The sequence below is a fragment of the Oryza sativa genome, chromosome 3 (assembly GCF_034140825.1).
Source record: "Oryza sativa Japonica Group chromosome 3, ASM3414082v1".
Lineage (NCBI taxonomy): Eukaryota > Viridiplantae > Streptophyta > Magnoliopsida > Poales > Poaceae > Oryza > Oryza sativa.
In genome coordinates, this window is record NC_089037.1 from 35,299,716 (window position 1) to 35,319,928 (window position 20,213).

The 20,213-nt window shown below is 43.5% G+C and overlaps 4 protein-coding genes and 1 non-coding gene across 6 annotated transcripts; 4 read left to right on the top strand and 1 right to left on the bottom strand.

Moving 5' to 3' along the window:
• The first annotated feature begins 1,016 nt into the window (after positions 1-1,016).
• On the top strand, positions 1,017-6,208 carry LOC4334576 (protein FLX-like 1). The gene is made up of 4 exons (NM_001418929.1): positions 1,017-1,335; positions 4,166-4,338; positions 4,921-5,105; positions 5,737-6,208. Exons 1-4 carry the CDS (start codon positions 1,310-1,312, stop codon positions 5,827-5,829), a joined length of 477 nt encoding a protein of 158 aa, NP_001405858.1. The 5' UTR covers positions 1,017-1,309; the 3' UTR covers positions 5,830-6,208.
• Positions 6,209-6,700: 492 nt separating this feature from the next.
• LOC112938389 (U1 spliceosomal RNA) lies at positions 6,701-6,860 on the top strand. The gene has a single exon (XR_003241588.1). It is a non-coding gene; the product is annotated as a U1 spliceosomal RNA (small nuclear RNA).
• Positions 6,861-8,250: 1,390 nt separating this feature from the next.
• LOC4334577 (uncharacterized) lies at positions 8,251-13,580 on the top strand. Its single transcript, XM_015774360.3, has 11 exons — positions 8,251-8,432; positions 8,600-8,684; positions 9,001-9,300; positions 10,066-10,224; positions 10,724-10,864; positions 10,950-11,006; positions 11,406-11,544; positions 11,826-11,930; positions 12,031-12,248; positions 12,852-12,893; positions 13,008-13,580. Exons 1-11 carry the CDS (start codon positions 8,293-8,295, stop codon positions 13,179-13,181), a joined length of 1,560 nt encoding a protein of 519 aa, XP_015629846.1. The 5' UTR covers positions 8,251-8,292; the 3' UTR covers positions 13,182-13,580.
• A 164-nt stretch (positions 13,581-13,744) lies between these two features.
• LOC4334578 (cinnamoyl-CoA reductase CAD2) lies at positions 13,745-16,671 on the top strand. The gene is made up of 6 exons (XM_015774368.3): positions 13,745-13,937; positions 14,021-14,205; positions 14,316-14,504; positions 15,181-15,343; positions 15,918-16,104; positions 16,339-16,671. The coding sequence occupies exons 1-6, from the start codon at positions 13,802-13,804 to the stop codon at positions 16,481-16,483; spliced, it is 1,005 nt and encodes a 334-aa protein (XP_015629854.1). The 5' UTR covers positions 13,745-13,801; the 3' UTR covers positions 16,484-16,671.
• LOC4334579 (PHD finger protein ALFIN-LIKE 3-like) lies at positions 16,600-20,203 on the bottom strand. Of its 2 annotated transcripts, NM_001418940.1 has the most exons (5): positions 19,978-20,203; positions 19,820-19,852; positions 19,466-19,688; positions 17,293-17,413; positions 16,600-17,212 (listed from the first exon to the last, which is right to left on the bottom strand). In NM_001418940.1, exons 1-5 carry the CDS (start codon positions 20,084-20,086, stop codon positions 16,955-16,957), a joined length of 744 nt encoding a protein of 247 aa, NP_001405869.1. In that variant the 5' UTR covers positions 20,087-20,203; the 3' UTR covers positions 16,600-16,954. The 2 variants fall into 2 exon arrangements, with proteins under 2 accessions (NP_001405869.1, XP_025879826.1); XM_026024041.2 differs by lacking the exon at positions 19,820-19,852 and having other exon boundaries at positions 16,603-17,212.
• Positions 20,204-20,213: the final 10 nt, after the last annotated feature.

Consider the following 20,213-nt stretch of genomic DNA (forward strand, 5'->3'; position numbering starts at 1 on the left):
ATCTCACTTGCATGTGAAAATTCAGACAATCTTTTCCTTTCTGCTTGTGCAGAATGCATGGAGGCTAATTTCATTTGACTACTGACGACCTAAATTTGATGGATATGTCTGAACTTTTTTGGCTGATGAATCATTTGCTGAGTTCTAATCATTCAGGCAGATGCCTCTTTCAGTCTTGTAGTTGCTGACACGCCTCACTCAACAGCGTCGTAGCTTAGCCACTGCATGTCTGTTAGTACTAATAATAATTTGTTTTCTAACACCAAATGGCACATTGGCACCACATGATTGGTCAGAAAACGAAGTTGAAATTCCCCAAACCTGATGCCTACTTGTTCCAAAAATATTCAGACACTCCCGGGCTCTGGCGGAGGGACGACCAATGTCAACGCGCTGCGCTAATCACGCGCGGTCAGACGTTGACTACCATGAAAATGCCACGCCAGCTGACACGTCACCCACAGGCAAGTAGGCCCACTGGACTTTATCAGTGGGCCGAGATATGGGCCTTCGTCGACCGACAGAGATAGTGGGCCAAGAAAAAGTAAGTAGCCAGAGTTATGGGCTTAATGGAATTATGGGCCGTGTAGGCGATGAGGCCCACTAGAGCCCACAAAAAGCCCAAGAGGAAGGCCCCGTGTCCCCGTCTCGTCTTCCCCTTCCTTCCTCTCGTTCCCCTTCGCTTTGCCCTCGTGCGACCCAACCAATCAGGCGGCGCTAATCCTCGCCGCCGCCGCCGCCGCCTGCCATGGCCGCCCGCCGCGGCCCGCACGTAATCAAGCTGCACGACTCCGCCCCGGCGCTGCTCGGCCGCGCGCCGATGCCGCCGCCGCCTGGCCCCCGAGACGAGCTCCCGCCGCCGTCGGCCGTGCTGGTCCACCACCCACGAGGGGGGCTCGCGCCCCACCCCGCCGTCGCGGCGCTCGAGGACCGGCTCGCCGTCCGCGACCGCGACATCCAGGAGCTCCTCGTCGACAACCAGCGGTTCGCGGCCACCCACGTCGCGCTCCAGCAGCAGCTCATCGCGGCCCAGCACGAGCTCCGGGTGGTGTCCATCGCCGCCACGAGGGCGCGTGCCGAGCGCGAGGATGAGGTCCGCGCCCTTGCGGAGCAGGCCGCGCGCATAGAGGCCGAGGCTCGGGCCGCCGTCGCCGCGCGCGCGGAGGTCGACCAGGTCCACGCGGACGTTCAGGTGCTCGCCGGCGCGCGCACTGAACTCGTGGACCGGTTGCAGGACCTCCGCGGGCAGCTCGCGCGCTTCCAGGCCGAGGCGGGTAAGACTGAGTCCGTCCGTGCCCAGGTTGAAACCATGCGCCGGGAGATCCAGAAGGGCAGGTATTCTGTTGGTTTATCTCAACCCCCAGTTTTAATGCTACCATTTCAACACTAAATGTCTGCTTGGATTATTCGTGATTTCGTGTTTACATTTTGTGAATGCACATGAGTGTTCCATCTCATGCATTGCAAGGAAGAAATTGTGCACTTCATAGCTTAACTTTAGGCCTGATGAGGATAATGTTTCACAGAGTTGGCGTGAGCCCGTGACTTGAGCACATTGCTTAAGCGAGTTGTGTTCTTTGTTAGTCAATCGAGCTGCTTAGAGCTTCTACATTTTAGCAAGTCAGTTTGTGTTTAGTTAGAGTAGGTTGATGATGCCTCAGAATTTCACTTAGACATGTAGCCTGTTTAGATGCTAGTATATTTGATCAATCTGGTTTTCCAGAACCTTTCGATTTCTGCTTGCTTATGTTTGTATGAGTCCAAACCTGTGGCCTATACATGATCACAGTACTGTGTTTCTTTGTCCAGCAAATTGCTAGCTCTATATGGCACTGTTGTCATTTTAAGCATAATTGAAGTGTATTAGATAGGATGTCCAGGGTGAGTTGTTGAACATGCTTTGCTCATGATTTAGCTGGAGACTAGAAATCACTTCTATTTCACATGTTATCAGCAGTAGTTATTTTCACAAAAAATATTCACATATACCTGACTAAGTCCAGATAGTCTAGGCCTAGGAATAGGATTCTTGCTAAGGGTGTTAATTCTGATAAGCCTAGTTTCCATGGATATGCCACTGCATCGGCGCTTCCACGCACAATTCTTAACTCTTAGTCACAACACTTTCAAGTTCGAAATTACTAAAATGAGCTTTGCTCATCATAAGGCATAAATTATAATATTGTATGCTGGCAGATGATTCTTTGATGATTGGAGTGGTAATGTACTGCCCTTGAAAGATGAAGGTGGTGAGAACTACCTATTGCTTTCAAGCACTCCCAGCTAGTGTTCTAAAAAGTGGTCGTGCAGCCGCTTAAATATGGATGGCCATATCCCATCCATGCATGACCATGAACCAAACACACCCTAAGTGTACAAGGTTGCCAAACCTTTCTGAGTATTGTAATCGCTTCGTTTTCAAGGCTTATGATGTTAAGTGGGCAGCACATGCGGATATGCAACCCATTTACCGCATACAAGGCCGATTAAGGATGTATTTGGTTGGAGGGATTAGAGTGTATAGGATGCGATAGTACATGATACAACTCAGTTATTTGCTTAGAGGTATGGAAACGTACAACAGTTTGTCTGGTTACTTGTATGATATGGGATGGTATCGTACGGGAATTCGTTTGGTAGGATGAATGAATTTGATTTGGTAATACAAATTAACCCCATACAGTAATGAGCTCCATCTTTTGCCTTTCAGCTTATTAGCCGTTGCCAAAATTTGAATTTTAAAACTTAATTTGAGAGTTTATTTTGAGGTTTTTTCATCGTAGTTTATTTTTCAGCATTGGTTTTAAATCGCTAAGGACACACATATAAAAGTTTTACCCACAAAATTATTTTTGATTGCTGATAAGCCATTATGGCTTATAATCAGCATATGCCAAACGATGGGACTGATTATTTCCTTTTCATCTATCTTGTCATTGCATTTTTTTTCCTTTTTTTTCTTAAGCTTCAGAGATCAGCTATTAATGATGTGTTGGGTTTTCACTTTTGATTAGTCCAGATGTCTGCCTCCTCCTCCTAGGCAATGCAGCTAGTCCACCAGCGAATGTTTGGGTGAACACTGTCCCGTACGGCATTATTTTTGATTTTTTGTCGAACAAGACCATCCAGGATTTTGAGATAATATTCTCTAAAGTTGGATCCTACCATCCCAGACGGATTGATTTGGTTCATCCAACCAAACACTGCGATCAGCCGAATCCTTGATTGATCCTATCCATCTTGACCTTCACGTATCAAATGGCCCATGTACTTTTGTATGACTTTCATCCTATAAACCTATGTTCATTGTTCACACAGAAAGATGGGTTAGATGGTAATATTGTATTGTATTAGTGTATAAAAATGCATATGTATGTTCAATATATGTGTGTGTATATACTTCACATTTTAGATTAAAAAAACCCTTAAAACCACTTACAAGGTCGCTTTCCGCTTAAGCACTACAAGTTGTAGTGACCGCACCACACCGCTTACCGCTTTTAGAACCTTGCTCCCAGCTGATGCAGAATTCTGGTGTAGGGTTGTTGGATCATTTAGGACGTGTCTTGAGCCCCAATTCTGGTACTACCTTTTCACACATTCACAAAGCTCACCAGTCAGCAAGCTTTCTCTGAGATATTTTATGTCATTTGAACAATGCCAATGCATTGTGATGGTTCTCAAATAAATACACCGGAAGTTCTGAGTTTAAGAAAAGAAAAAGAAAACCCTCTAGTCTAGATAATTTCCCAAATGGCCTCGGTTAGGGGATTTCCAGGTAAGGATCATAGTGTGTAGCTGAGGCTGGTGGGATGGGAGGGAGGGAGTCCTGCTCTCAAGCTTGTGGAGAAGCCATGATGGCTGGCACACCAGCCGTGTGGGGCACACCCTTTGCTGTGCGCCTACCACTGTAGGTGTGGACCCACATGACGCAAATATAGATATATCATATTAATCAGCGACTACATCTGCACATGTGCAAATAAGGCAGTACTTTACCAAAAGATCCCAATTAACACATACAGGTCTATATAAATCCACCCACAAATTATCCTAATTGACTGGCATAGAATGCGCCATCACCACCACCAACTCCTTTTTAAGCAGTACAGGTCCAGATCTATGGATAAGCTATTTTCTCTAAGGATCTTTTAAATTTTGGCAGGGCTGCGGTTGAATTTGAAAAGAAGGCACATGCTGATAACCTTGAACAAAGTAAAGCAATGGAGAAAAATATGATTGCTGTAGCCAGTGAGATTGAGAAGCTAAGAGGAGATCTTGCAAATGCTGAAAAGCGGGCCACTGCTGTCACCGCAACAGCACCTGTAGCTAATCCTGGTATTGCACTGGATCTCAGGAGTCTATTGTCACTTCCCTTTTCTGTGTAATCGGGGTGGGTAGCCTTAAATTATTATATTCCCAGTTTTTTGCATAGCCTTTTTTAATAGATTACAATTACTGAACCCAATGGCAAATGTGAAAGTTTCGTTCATAAAATTGCTAGTTAGGGAGACATCATGGGATTGCAGCATTTGCTTTTAGTAGTCAATTAGTCAATTTGCAGTTGATGCCCTCCATTCTGAAATATAGGTACTTAGTTACTTGTGGGAATCTATACCCAGTCCAATTAGACAATTTCCTGCCATGGCTAACAAAGCTCCTTTCAACCATATAGAAACCTGTAAAGGCATTGGTATTTGGTAAGAGTGTTAACTTGCAAGGGTGATTGGTTGGGAGAGGTTTAGAAGCATAGCATAAAAGCCACTATCCATGTCTCTTAGCTTCTTTCAATAGGTAGGCTTGAACTTCTCAAAAAGTTGTATGGAGATATTTGGCTGGACACTATTGAATTGTCACTCTGAATTGCATTGATTTGATTGTATCATTATTTTGAATTGGTTCTTTCATATCCTATTTCAGGGTTCCCTACAACATATGGCAATTCTGAGGCAACATATCCAGCACCTGCAGCATATGGTAACTCTGAGACAACATATGCACCAACGTATGGTAATACTGAGGCAGCATATGCATCAACATATGGAAGTTCTGAGGCAGCATATGCAGCAGCATATGGAAATTCTGATGCTTATAGCACTAATCAGGTTGGTTACATTCCCTTATCATTGTTCTCTTGTTTCATTTCTGGTGTCAAGTATATCTTTTTGCTTTCATTGTTATGCATGTCAAAGGATACGCACTCAAGGACTGAAATCCATTATTACTTGAACAGATGTATTTTAGTTAGTAGTTTGAATATTTGCTCCTCTTTTTATTTCACTGTTGGTCTTGAAATGATTCGTTGTGCCATGTATTGTTTCTGAAGTTTTCCACCCCTCCATAAGGAATTCAACGAAATATGTCTTTTTAGTGAAGGAAAACATGGATGGTAGCCCATTGTATTCTATAACCTATAGGTGTAACTCTTTTACATCTTCCCCTGTCAACGTCAACAGCATTAGGTATTTACAAGCTACATTTTGTGGTCTATGCTATAGGTTAATTAGTATGGGTACCACTTGCTCTAAACTGTAAAGTGTAAACATATGCTCTGTTCTATTAGGGACTAATAGTTCCTGGTGAGGGAAAACCATTAAAGCTTCTCTCCCTTAATTGTTGGATCATGGGTGTATTTTGAATTTGGTTTCTGTTCCAGGCTTGAAAATACCAAATTATGCTCCAACTTCCTAGTGCCTCTATATATTATTAGTGATTGCTGTGTCTTCTTTATCACAGGCTCATACCCGCACCGATGGCAATCCTCATTACATGGCTCCACCTGTTCATTATGCGCAGTATGACAGCCAGCACACCAATGTGCAAAGATGAATGATGAGTCAGGGTAGCTTTGACCTTGGGTGTAATCCTGGCATTTGTCAATGTAGTTGCTGGGTTCACCAAATTTAAGGTTATCTGCAGGAATTCATTCCATGGAAGTGATGGATACACTGTTTTTCCCCTATCTTTTCATTAACCAGTTCCGGAATGCTCGAGCCAGTTGCCTGAAGTCAAAATCTTTCTGCAAATTGTCGATGTATCACCCTGATGAACCATGGATTAGTGAGACCGCAGCTCAGTCTTTTTAGTCAGGGATTGTGATTATTCGCAAATGTAGTGCTGCAGCATTTTCCTTTGTAAATATATAGTGGATAATGGTCCAATGGTAACAAGCCGTTCTCATGCATGATGCGTTACATTTTGTTTGCCTATGAAATATGCAAACCTGTTCATGCTCTGAAGTCTGAACAAGAGTAGTTGCCTATCTATTTGATTAGATGGTTTACTGATTACTGGAATTCTGCCAATTCAAAAGCTTATCAACTGGAGTAGTGTTTTTGCACGAACGTTGTAAATTATTTGTCGCAATAAAAGGGCAGATGATTATCAGGGAAATGATATCTGGCTCAAAATAAATAAATAAACAACCAATAACACCATGACCGGCCCAGTGGCCCGCCCAATAGACTAGGCCCCTTCTTCGATGGCCCATTACCACCTCCTTGCTTGTCAGCCCATGAGGCTGAAAGCTAGCCCAACCAACGACCGTCACGAACTCCAACTCTGAGTCAGAGTCAGAGAGCGGGGAAGCAGAGCGAAGGGGAAGGACTCCGCTCCCTCGGTTTAGTACCACCTCGCGGAGTCGAGGAGGTGCGGGTGGGAGAGATGGGTATAAGTAGAGAGCCCCGTGCAACGTTGCTCCATACTTACCTGGACGGGGTCAACGGGCGATCAAGAAGGCTCGTGGCCTAGGCCAATGGCCCACATTGCACTTGGTGGGCGCGTTGGCTTACCATCTCCCCAAGTGGGAGAGTGGACGTCATAATTTGTGGTAGGGGGGGTACGCGTCCGCGCGGCCCCTGCCAAGTTTCAAAATTAAATGTTGGTACTTTGCTAGCGTTGGCTTGCAATTGGAAAATTATGAAGTCAAGTCCCTCTTAATAGGAAGTAGTAATAAATTTCTGAAACTTACTCAATTTTCTGACTGAAAAATTGTGTGGGGTTTAGATTAAGTTTTCAAAAAAAATATGTGGTGGTTTTTGTCCTTCTAACAATTATTAGTAAGTCCAACAAAAATAAACGTTCAAAAGTGAATTTAAATGTGTCCTTCCTATAAACATTCTAGTCCTCCAAATACATTTTAGTGTCCAAAGCTAAATTTAAATTTCTGTCCTCCTTAAAGTATTTATGTCCAAACCTATAATTAAAATTTTGTCCTACTTAAGTCCTCCATAATTATTTTATTGTGCGATGCTGTGCTGTTTTTCAAATCAGGCGACTCTTACGGTTTTCTAAAAATCAGGAGACGCTTAGGCCTCTTTGAATCGCAGGGTAGAAAAAACGGAGGAATAAGAAAAACACAGGATTCAAAACGGAGGAATAAGAAAAACACAGGATTCTGATAGTAATTGAAGTATAAAACAGAGGATTGCAAAACACAAGAATGATCGTTTGATTGGAGCGTAGGAAAAACGCAGAAATTAGATGAGAGAGAAAAACACAGGATTCTGATAGTAATTGAAGTATAAAACAGAGGATTGCAAAACACAAGAATGATCGTTTGATTGGAGCGTAGGAAAAACGCAGAAATTAGATGAGAGAGATAGACTCAAAGGAAATTTTCCAAGAGGTTGGAGCTCTTGCTAAATTTCCTCCAAAATCCACATACAAGGAATTTCATAAGATTTAGAAAGCTTCAATCTTTTGAATCAAAGGGCCAAATAGAAAAAAATTCCTATAGGATTTAAATCATATGAAATTCCTAAATAAATCCTTTGATTCAAATGGGCCCTTAGGCTGCGTTCGCTTGGGTGTGATATAGGGTGAGAAAGCACCTCGTTTTCCACGCGCACGCTTCCCAAACTATTAAACGGTGTATTTTTTATAAAAATTTTTTATAGGAAAGTTGCTTTAAAAAAATCATATTAATTCATTTTTAAAATTTAAAATAGTTAATACTCAATTAATCATGCGCTAATAGCTCACATCGTTTTACGTATCTTCCCAATCTCCTGATCTCTTTCTCCTCAAACACACCCTTAGATTTCGTTGGTCGGTTTGAGCCGTTTCAAATCTGGTCTTCCAGCGCGACGCTGCCCGCCTCGCCATCGACCTCCACGTGGCGGGGTGACGTGTCACTCCGACCCTTTATCAAAAGTCGCCATCCGATATTTCCGATGTACTATCAAAACTCGAATCGTCTCTTCCCACTTCGCACCCACACAAGTAAAGCTCCCAAAATCAAATTAAATTAAAGAGAAAAAAAAGAAGAAGAGAAGGGCAAATCGATTCGCCATGGCTGCTCCCCGCACGCCTCTCCCCCTCGTCCTCCTCCTCGTCTCCGCCGCGCTCCTCGCGGCGGCTCCCCTCTCGCCGGCGGCCGAGACCGGTGCCGCCGCGTTCGACGTCCGCCGCCACCTCTCCACCGTCACCAGGTACGCAGCTGCTTCGATCGCTGATCTGAGCATTTGTCATGTGGTGGTGGTGGGATTTTTGTTAGTTTTGGATGATACGGTGTTTGCATCCTTTTACTCAGTCTGGGACCGTGGAGCTAGGGTTTGGCGGGGATGGAAAAGGGTTTAATCCCTTTGTGATTTTTCAGGTACGATGTGGCGAGGGGATCCAATAGTGTGTCCTCCGCGCCGTCTATGTCGGATGAGTGCCGCGTGATCCACCTCAATCTCGTGGTAATTACCATTCCTGCATTTTTCATTTTGCTTTCGCCACACAGTTTTAGTAAATTCACCCATGTTAGTTCAGTGTTGTGTGAAGGAGATAGAGATTGCAGTAATAGCCATCATGAACGGTTCTAAGGGCTTAACTTAGTTTGCCAGAATTTCTCTGAACGATTAGCAGTCCAAAAACTAATTTAAATAGAACAATGTGCACTGCTGTATATGTTTAGTCTTTTCACTGTTGGTTACATTTCCTCTCCAAAATGCTGAAATGTACTTCAGCCATGATAAAAAAATGGCAGTTGATTTGGTGATTTTTGTTCTCCAGGCAAGACATGGGACTCGCGCACCTACCAAAAAGAGAATCAAAGAGCTGGATAGACTGGCGGTTCGGTTGAAGGCTCTTATCGATGAAGCAAAACAAGGGCCTGAAAGTGACTCCCTGAAAAAAATTCCTTCATGGATGAAAGGGTGGGAGTCACCCTGGAAAGGTAGGGTGAAAGGTGGTGAGCTGGTCAGTGAAGGGGAGGAAGAGCTATACAACCTTGCTATCAGAGTCAAGGAGAGGTTTCAAGGCCTATTTGATGAGGAATATCACCCTGATGTGTATTCAATAAGAGCAACTCAGGTCAGCTCAATGAGGTTTATTGCATTTGCTTAATAAATTATTATTTTTCAAAATACTAAGGAATCATGGGTTCATGGCTTTACAATCTTATCATCTGACAAAATACCACGAAATATGGAGCCTTAGTATAAGCCCAGTTTACTGTGAGTCAGATGTGGCTGGAACATAGTAACTTTTAATCCCAGCTTTGCTATGCGATTAATCATAGTTAAACAATTTTGTTTACTTTTACATCTACTCGCGCTACACTTTCTTTTGACAACTCCTCTGCTCTCTGCCGCCATTATCTGCTTTAGAACTTGGAACAAGAAAGCTGGAAACCAGTAAAACTAAAAGCCTCTCCTGCAGCTATTTTGTCTTCTTTATTGTGTACACTGAACTATCTTATTTAAATTAATTTTAATCATAACTTGTGGGGCCTCTTCTTGTATAATGCCTTAAATTGATGCTATACCCCAGTTTTCAGAAGCTCCCAACTTCACATGCGATGGCTTTGGGCTATAATACACACATTTTTTGCACACTTGAGCCAAAATGCCTACATTAGAGGGCTATTTTGGCTTGCTGTTTTTTATTTATTTTAGAAAGTAAACATAATATGGTTGATCTTCATAAGAGTGAATCCTACTGCCTGAAATGCACATATAGTTTCAACATGTAGCACAATTCTCTGTTGACTTTGTTTAATGATCTTAAGCTGATAAATGCTGTTAAAACTACTTCAGTGCAGTACGGTTAACTATTGCTCTCTGTTTGAGAATGCAGGTTCCTCGGGCATCAGCTAGTGCAGTAGCATTTGGTTTGGGTCTACTTTCTGGGAAAGGGAAGCTTGGACCTGTGAAAAACCGTGCCTTTTCTGTTCTGAGTGAGAGTCGTGCAAGTGATATTTGTCTGCGATTCTTTGATAGCTGTGAAACATACAAGGTACTATTGATGAACTATGGTAACAATGAGATAAAATAATAAACATATTTGGAGAAGAATAATGTGATCTTGTATCTCGACATATTTGTTCCCTTCTCTTTGGATGCAGACATTTTATATTTATAAGACATGCAAATGTTGGATGGATATCTTAATTACCAATTTTGAACAGATTTGTTCAGCTAATCAAACATACTGCTACATGCACTTGTGTGATCACTCTGTACTCTATACTCTGTACTCTGTACTCTGTACATGCATTTGACGGGTTTTTCATGTACTGTTTTATGCATGGTGCATTCATACTTCTGCTTATGTCTGTTGGCTATTCTCTCTGGACTTCTTGTTTTGCCATGTGATTATCAATCTCTATTCAGTCAGTGATAGTAAAATGTTCTTTTTAGTTCGATATGCTGTATAAGATAACTTTCCTCTGTTCATACAACTGCTATTGAATTGTTACTTTGACAAAGGATTGTAACTACAATACTATTTTCAGGACTACAGGAAAAGAAAGGAGCCTGATGTTGAAAAGCAAAAGGAACCAATTTTAGAACACGTCACATCGGCATTAGTTAACCGTTATCATCTCAATTTTACACCAAAAGATGTTTCTTCCCTCTGGTTCCTTTGCAAGCAGGTAACAACTTGCCTGAGGACACTAGTGTTCGATTCAGTAATACCTATGGATATTCAATAAGTTGAATTAATGGTTCATTTTGCAGGAAGCATCTTTAATGAATATAACCAATCAAGCTTGTCAACTTTTTAATGAAGCTGAGGTAGGTTGCTTTTGGATTTCAGTTTTTCTCAATTATACCACTATTGATGACTATACTTAACTAGCTTGTGTCCAGTAATATGAAAATGTTATGAGCCTGACATGCTATGCCTCCTTAGCAGTTATCAGTTCAGTGATAAGATTACTCAGACAGACCTATTTCTCAACTGCACTATGTACTTTCTGTTATCTGGTTGTTGTAGAACAGTAGTATTTACACTGGATAACATCTGGAAACTATATACACTGCACATGAATGCTTCTAGAGCATTAATCATCATAATACTTTTTAGCTCGTAGGTAGCTCGTAGGTTCTTTTTGGATAATTGTGTGCAAGTTACCAAAACATTAGTGTGCCTCGACTGATTTTGATTAATGACTAACACATTTGTTTGGTCAGGTTTATTTTCTAGAGTGGACAGATGATCTGGAGGGCTTTGTGCTAAAAGGTTATGGTGAGTCAATAAACTATCGGATGGGACTGCCATTGCTCAAGGACGTTGTCCAGTCAATGGAAGAAGCAATCGTTGCTAAAGAAGGTAGTGGTTCCTCCCAAGTTTAAGTTTATCAAATAAGTTCGTTGATACTACCGCCTCTGCCTTCCTACATTCTATGCCTTTGTCTTCAACTGATATTGAAATTCTTGTCGTATCAGATGATTATTTGCATGACGGTTTCCTTAGCGTGTGCTAAATGTTTAGTTAGAGCTTGCAAATTTGCAATGCCAAATTGTAAACAGTACTTGAGATATACAGCCTTATTACAGGTAACATTGAGGTGTAAAATCTAAAATCGACATTTTCAATTCTTGAAATTGTAGAAAACCACCCTGATGGTACATATGAGAAGGCAAGGCTCCGATTTGCACATGCTGAAACTGTTGTCCCTTTCTCATGTCTTCTTGGTCTTTTTCTTGAAGGATCAGGTATCTTTCGTTATTGAGAAAATTCCATTCACACATAATCATTCTCCATGAATAATGTAGCATGTAACTAATTGCCCATTTCCTTGTCTTTCATATGTAGATTTTGCGAAGATACAACGGGAGGAATCATTGGACATACCTCCTGTGCCACCACAGGGAAGAAATTGGAAGGGCAGTGTTGTTGCACCTTTTGCTGGTAACAATATGTTGGCTTTGTACCAGTGCCCAGGAAAAACTGATGGTGGTAAGATTTCTCGGGATCAGAAGAGCTCATACTTCGTGCAGGTTATACACAATGAAGCTCCAGTTTCAATGCCGGTAAGATTATAGCTTCTAATTTGTGGTTTATTTTTATGTGTTCTTCCCAATTTCTGGGGACTGGTCACTTGGACAACATCCTGCATTATTACACCCCTTTTATGCCCAAAATCGTTGGATTTGTTTGATGATATAAGATTACAAGTTCTGTAGTTCATGTTATGCCCAAAATGCTCTTGTGAGCCCTTTGCTTGAGCTTGAACCCTCATAATTTTGGGCTTTGATACTTTCTTAGTTCATGCCGTGGTAACAGAATAAATGGCTCAAGGAGAATTCACGTCTAATATCTTTTGGCATCGGACAGGCTTTATTAACTTTAAGGACTTAATCCAACAATTGTTCCTTTCCATTTTTTAATGTAGTAATTTATATAACAACAAAAACAAACTGACATTATCGCATAGTAAGTGCCATTAACAAACACTTTCAAAAAGTTGTGTATAGGTTTTACATATAACTTGTTTTTGCCTGGCCGGCCAAAGAGTAGGTCGGCCAAATTTCATTAAGAAAGAGTATTTATAAGCATGCCGGCATAGTCATCTGAGTTTTTTTGTAAGCTAATTTATGAAGAACCTCCTAATCAGGCTTTTTTTTTTCCTCCAGGGATGCGGGAACAAAGATTTCTGCCCATTTGAAGAGTTCAAGGTAAATAAAATTGCCTGGTGCTAATGTTCAGGCATCGTATTCAAGAAACAAACATGAATCCCCTTAGCAGTTACCTGCTGAGCATCTCTCGTTAATGCCAGTCTACATTTACAGGAGAAGATAGTTGAACCCCACCTGAAGCATGACTACGACGCCCTATGCAAGATAAGGCCGGTGGCAAGAGAGGAGCCTTCCTCCTTCAGTTCCAGGATGTCCAATTTCTTCCTAGGTTTGTTCTCGCAGAAAGGATACCGTGTTAGTGCTCAGGATGTGAAGTCGGAGCTGTAGGTTTATACTAGGCAGATGGTGCATCTTCTACCTTTCGCACTAAGCTGCTACTATCCATCTACCATGGATAACCAAGGGACTGACTCGTGGACTAAACTACGGTGTTTCTGTACTTGCAACCCTCAGTTTGATGAGCGAGTCCAATGTGTAACAACACGCTATCACTGGTGCCCCTCTTCTTTCAGATAGAAGACGTTTGTTGATCAATGTAATCTTTGTTTTAATCTGGACTTTCTCTAGTGCTCAACTGCTGACTCTGTTGAGATCAAACTGAAAGTACTAGCACACGGTTGTGATTGTGGCCCTTGTGGTAGGTTGAGATCATGTACTACTACTTGGACAATCCGTTTCAAGCTTTCAGCTCAATCAATCCAGATTTGGGAGATCCCCAATTCGAGATGAATCATGACAAATCATCCGTGTGACTGTCACTTGTGAGGCTGTGAAAGATCCAAAAAGTTGGCTGCTTCTGCATCTGCTTCTGCTTCTGTCAGTCAAGCTTTGTACTGTACTGTGCTACAGTGCTACTAGTAGGTACCAGCCACATCGACAATAAAAGCTCCAGGCTCACAAGCCACAGCTCTCTCACACGAGAGCTCGAGTCTCTCTCGTCGGCGACAATGGCGAGCGGCGGCGGCGGAGGAGGGGAGGGGGAGACGGTGCTGGTCACCGGCGCGAGCGGCTTCATCGGCTCGTGTCTCGTTCGCCGCCTCCTCGCCCGCGGCTACTCCGTCCACGCCGCCGTCCTCAACCCCGGTCAGTGCGAAACCGCCATTACTGCTGCTTGTTTGCTTGCAAGGCGGAGGAGGTGATGAAGACAATGGTGTTGTGCTGTGCAGATGACAAGGCCGAGACGGACCACCTCCACGCGCTCGCCGCCGCCGGCGGCGGCGAGGGCCGCCGCCTCCGCGTGTTCCCGGGCGACCTCCTCGACGGCGCCGCCCTCCTCGCCGCCGCGCGGGGCTGCTCCGGCGTCTTCCACCTCGCCTCCCCCTGCATCGTGGACCGCGTCCTCGACCCCCAGGTACACCGGCCGGCGACTCTTCTCCTCTCGACGTCCGTACCGGCCTCGTCGGCGTCGGCGTCGGCGGGCTCCAGGCTCACCGCCTCCGGCCGTGTTCCCGTTGTTTGCAGGCGCAGCTGATGGTGCCGGCGGTGGAGGGGACGCTGAACGTGCTGCGCGCGGCCAAGGACGCCGGCGGAGTGCGGCGGGTGGTGGTGACCTCGTCCATCTCCGCCATCGTGCCCAGCCCCGGCTGGCCGGCCGGCGAGGTGCGCGACGAGCGCTGCTGGACTGACCTTGACTACTGCGAGAAGAACGGGGTGAGCAGTCTTGTGTCTTGGCATCTCCATTTTTCTTCCATTCTCATTGGAATTATTTGACAGTGTGCGAAGTGCAAATTGATGATGATATTATAACGAGTAAATTTCACAAAACTGCAACTGTTTGGTTAAAACTATCATTTTGCTGGGACTTTAGCAACGTGTTTCACAAAACTGCAATAATAGCAAACATTTTTAGCATAATGCTACAACTTTATCCCCTCGTGTGTGTATGGCATGCGGGTCTAAAATTGTCGAGCAAATAAAGTTATAGTTCTATGATAAAATCGGACACTATTGTTGCAGTTCTCTGAAATGCTTAGCTAAAATTAAAATTGTAGCAAATTGATACTTTTGACAAAATAGTTGTAGTTTTCTGAAATTTACTCTATTATTATTATCAGTTTAGAGGGGGGAAATAAGTTTCTAGCAAGACAAGAAAAGGCTGCACTCTCCATGCATGCCAGTGCTGTTTGGTGAGATGAAAATGATATCAATAATTTCTTTTACATGTTGCTTTCTGCATTTGATTCTCCTAGACCCAATGGGAACAAAATTCAGTCAATGATAACATGGAAAAGGACTGCAGAATTTACATCATGCAGCCCACACATCGCTGCAATTATATGAACCTTTTCGCTGGTATCTGAGGCACGCTTTGGTTGGTTGTGCATAGGTTTGGTACCCTGCTTCAAAAACATTGGCAGAGAAGGCAGCATGGAAGTTTGCAGAGGAGAATGGATTGGATGTGGTTGTGGTTAACCCAGGAACTGTCATGGGCCTGGTAATCCCACCGACGATCAATGCTAGCATGGCCATGCTTGTTCGCCTACTCGAAGGTATGCATTTTGGATCAATCATGTAGCTGATCTTAACCATAGTTAAGTCTGAATAGTACTATTCTAGGACAAGTGATATTGTTTCCAATCAATGTGATTAATGTGTGGAAGAGGGAAACTGATTCATGTGCTTGCACAAACTAGGAACTTATAACCCTCAGAAAGTATCAAGTATGTTAAGATTGATTGCTCTAGGTAAATTACCACAAATACTTGTTCCAAAAAAAAAATTACCACAAATACTGAGAATACTAGGAAGCTGATAGTGCTGCACTGAATATGTCACAGTGATTAGTATCACCAGAGAGTGAAACCGCATGTTTTGCTATCCCTCAACACTTGATGTAATGACATGAAAAATAGGCTTCTTCAGTTCAGTTGGCATAAAAGAGAACCGTTGATTCCTAAATGACCATGCATGTGCTACTCAAAAACTTCTCTTGTTTGATTCAGTGTGAGGGATAGAATGGCAATTTTGTGTGCCTAGAAATTCTTGATTGAATGGTTGCCTCTTCCAGCTGTGATTGCTACTGCAAGGAAACACCTAAACATGCTCACCATTGTGACAATGCAGGTTGCACAGAGGAGTATGCGGATTTTTACATGGGGCCAGTCCATGTGGAAGACGTTGCTCTTGCCCATATTCTGCTGTACGAGAACCCATCTGCATCCGGGAGGCACCTCTGCGTGCAGTCCATTGCTCACTGGAGCGATTTCGCTTCCAAAGTCGCCGAGCTCTACCCCGAGTACAAAGTGCCAAAGTGAGTTTAGTGGACTGTAGGGCCTGTTTGGTTCGCAGCCAAAGGTTGCCACGCCAAACCTTAGACGTACCTTCTTAATACATTCGGATGGCCTCCTTCGGCCTTCCCGGCAAAAACCTTAGACGTACCACATAAATCTCCAAATGCTTCCATGACTATATCAAACTGTGAATGATGCAGCTGCAATTGCAAATATCACTAACTGATAAATTATTTTTGGTTTTTGTGTGGCAGATTACCCAAGGAAACGCAGCCTGGGCTGGTGAGAGCAGAGGCTGCGTCGAAGAAGCTGATCGCGCTGGGTTTGCAGTTCAGTCCCATGGAGAAGATCATCAGGGATTCAGTGGAAAGCCTCAAGAGCAGAGGCTTCATCTCTTGATCCTTCTATGCATTAATCCTTCTGCCTGAGTAGATTACTCGTGTGTTAATGTGTTATTATGCCATTTTCAGCAAGCACTCTGTGTTTATGAATAATGGAAATGTGCAGAGACGCTATGATTGGGAATGCTCCAGTTGTTGAGCACTTGACAAATATATCATGCAATGCATGCAGCTACAATTCAACAACGATACCCATGCTCTGAAGTCTGAAAAAACCCAAAGCACATCGGTGACAATGAAGAAAACATTTATAAAACAAAGCTAAAGATCGAATACGTTTTTCCCGTCTTTTCAGTTCACTCTTTTTTGCCTCATCTACCACACAGCACAATGTCTAGATGACTTCACATCTAGCTAAGCTACGACATTGGACCGAAGAACAGCTTCACCATCTTTTTTTTCCTAGTGGCAGGACAGATTGTCGTTTGATCAGATTGGTCAGAGGAGATTGCACACACCACAATTTAACCTATAGCCTGGTTTTCTTGGAGGAGCTGCTGCTGCAGTCAGGGCACTTGTAGTGCTTGATGTGCTCCGCCTTAGCCGGGGTTATCCTGACGCATTTGCCGTGGAACCACCGCTCACAGATGTCGCACCCGATCCAGAACTCGTTCGCGTTGTAGAGGCCACCGCAAGTTCCGCAGAATGTCTCGTTGTGTTCTTCGTCGTCGTCCTCGTACTCCTCTGCGACAACCCTGGAGCGCTTTACCTGCCCTTCGCCTGTTCTCTGTGTATTGTAGCTTAGGTTACAAAATCTGAAGTAACTGCATTTGAAGTTTCTGAATTTTGGGGGAGGGAAATACTAACCTTTGTTGAATGTTTGGATTTTCCGCTGCTATCGACACCAGACCTATCCCTGACGTGCTTCCTGTCAACCAATGCTTCATATACAGTAGGTAGATCATTGATCATGTTGAAGAGCCGCTTCCTGAGAAACAAAAGGAGCAATATTGTAACTCCCTCCAAGCGCATGGTCTCCAAAAAGTAACTTTAGCAACTATTTTCTATTATAATATATATAGAAATATCAACAAATATATAATTTTATTGAAGTATTTTTTAAGACTAATCTACACATATGTTTCCATATTTTTAAGATAAATATTTTAGATAGTCAAAGATTTTAAAGTTTGACTTTACCCTTGTTCAAAATGACTAATATTATTAGCCCGGGAGAGTATTCAGTAACAGCCTAAAGTCAACATACAGTCAGCAGCAAAGAAACTACTCGTAAGCATTGCGGAACTTTTTTTTTTTTGGCAAACATTGAATTTTAAGGTGATGGGGCAGATACATGTACATGAGAATAGTAACACACCATCATGGATAGCATGCCAAAGACGAGACTAAGTGACTAACATGTAGTATAATAGAGTAGCTCAGTAGCATAAACAGAAATACTATACATCATTTCTTCAGTTAAAATACACATCTAATCCTGAAAAATAAGAAGAAAAAAATGAATAACATAAAACTAAACTAGTACAGAGAAATACATTGATGTGGAAAACACGAGATTCTGGATTACGACCCTAATAGCATACCAGGACATAGCATACGCAGACTTCTTAAACTAAGAAGAAACAAGTTATCGCTTTTATCAACAGAACACCTCTGCCACAAACTATATGCGCAGAGTTGAACAATAAGTAAAGCCTAAATATGTTGCCTAATCCCTTTGATTGCATTGTCGACATACCAGCAGTAGACTATATTGGAATAAAAGTGGTAGGATTATGTCTAGCAGAAAATGTCATTATGTGCTCCTAAGTTCTAGATATAACATCCCATACCCGCAATTAGCTACAACTGTCTCTAGACAAATGAACAACGATGGGATGAACAAGAAAGCTGAAATAAGGGGCATTTTGATGCTTAACATCGATGCGAGCATCAAGTACTCCTTTTGTCATGACCTCATTGATTTATTCACCTTAGTAAAGAAAATTTAACTTCAGCACAGATACATCATGAAGTACATAAGTAGATGGAAAGCATATTTTTCTGGCATGCATTGTGTGCTAAACTCCACTACTAATCTAAAATTTCTGGTAACAAATGCTACGAAAATCTTAGAATAATTTGGTCATATATGATATATCATGCCAGCTAAAATGCCAAAAGCTCTAAAAGGAGAATAATAGAGACCTACTTGCATAGCACTTGACCAAGGAATCAAGTAATGGCTTGCTACCTCTGTCCCAAAATAAGTGTCTAGATTTATGTATAAAAGTGAACTTATTTTAAGACGGGAATAGTACTATGTAGGCATATACACGTATTGTCATATTTGCTCCGTATACACATTACTCCTATATCAACTAGTACTAGTAAATGTACACCTTCTCCAACCACAATGAAATGGAGTAAGTTGTGGCGCAGTTGACATGCCAGAAAAATGCAGAAATGAATGGCCCTTCATTTAATATAAGAGTCTTGTAGGTGCTACTTCAATCTTTAAAGCCTGCATTTGCTAGACTCTGCGACTCATTAAATCAAGTTCTGGAAAAGTTTTTCAATTCAAAAACTAAAATGGGATAGGATAGGCACTAAATTCTTACGAGCAGCTACCATGAATCAATATGAACCCTAGAGTATGAATTGATAATTCTATCATGAAAGAAGGGTAAGGATGTAAAACTCACATAGAACGGCCAGTACACTACAGCCAGCACATCCAGAACGCATGACTCCAATTCACTCAAAGCAAAGAAAGGAAACAAAAAGAAGAGCACGGGATACATGTGCACATGCAGACACATGCGCCAACTGAAACAAAAATTAGACCATGAAATCGATCACGCGAATCCTCCTTCACCTAACAATCAAGCAAACTACTGTACCGAAAGGCAGCTTTGAACTGCACAAATCTTTCTGTCAGGAAAGAGACACTGAAAATTTTACTGACTTTCTTTTTTTTCCAGCCAAGAAATTGAATTCGGGGAAGGTATGCGGAATTGCGGATGCGAGCGAGTAGTACCGTTCGTTTCCGTTGAGCCGCGCGGCGAAGAAGAAGGCGACGGAGACGAGCCACGAGTCGGAGTGGACGGCGACGAGGGAGAGCCAGTCCCGGCGGTTCATCCCGTCGCGGGCGAAGTTGATGCCGAGCGCCGGCTCGGGCAGCTCCGGCGGCACCTCCTCCGCCGGCAGCGCCACCTCCCAGCTCCCGTTGGCGAGGCCGTACAGGCACAAATTCTCCTTATCTACAAAAGGCAAATCCGATCCGCTCAGTCCCCCCACCACCACCACCACCCGGATCCACCGCCGCCCACACGCACCCGGACGAACACCTCGCCGCGAGCGGAAATCGAATCCACCCCCTCACTCAACTCACCTGGGTCGCAGAGCCCGAAGAACTCGTCCACATCTGCACGGCAGCACACGAGAGACAGACAGACGCGAAGCCTAGCGTTAGATCTGCGCAGGGAGTCAGTGCCGCACGAACTGGAGGAGGCGGAGGCGGACGCGGACGCGGACGCGGGGAGACCTTACCTGAGGTGAGCGCGCGGACGAGCGCGCCGCGCCGCGCCGAGTAATCCTTGAAGATGTCCTCCACCGTCCGCGGGTTCGACGCCACCTGCGCCGCGGGGGCCATTTCCATCAAACCGCACCGACGAGCACTCTATCCCTCCTCCGGCGGCGAGCGGCGGCGGAGGAGCGCCGGTGAGCGGCGACGGTGCGAGGCGTCGCCGACGAGCCGAGCCGGACACAGAAAACTGGATTCCGGC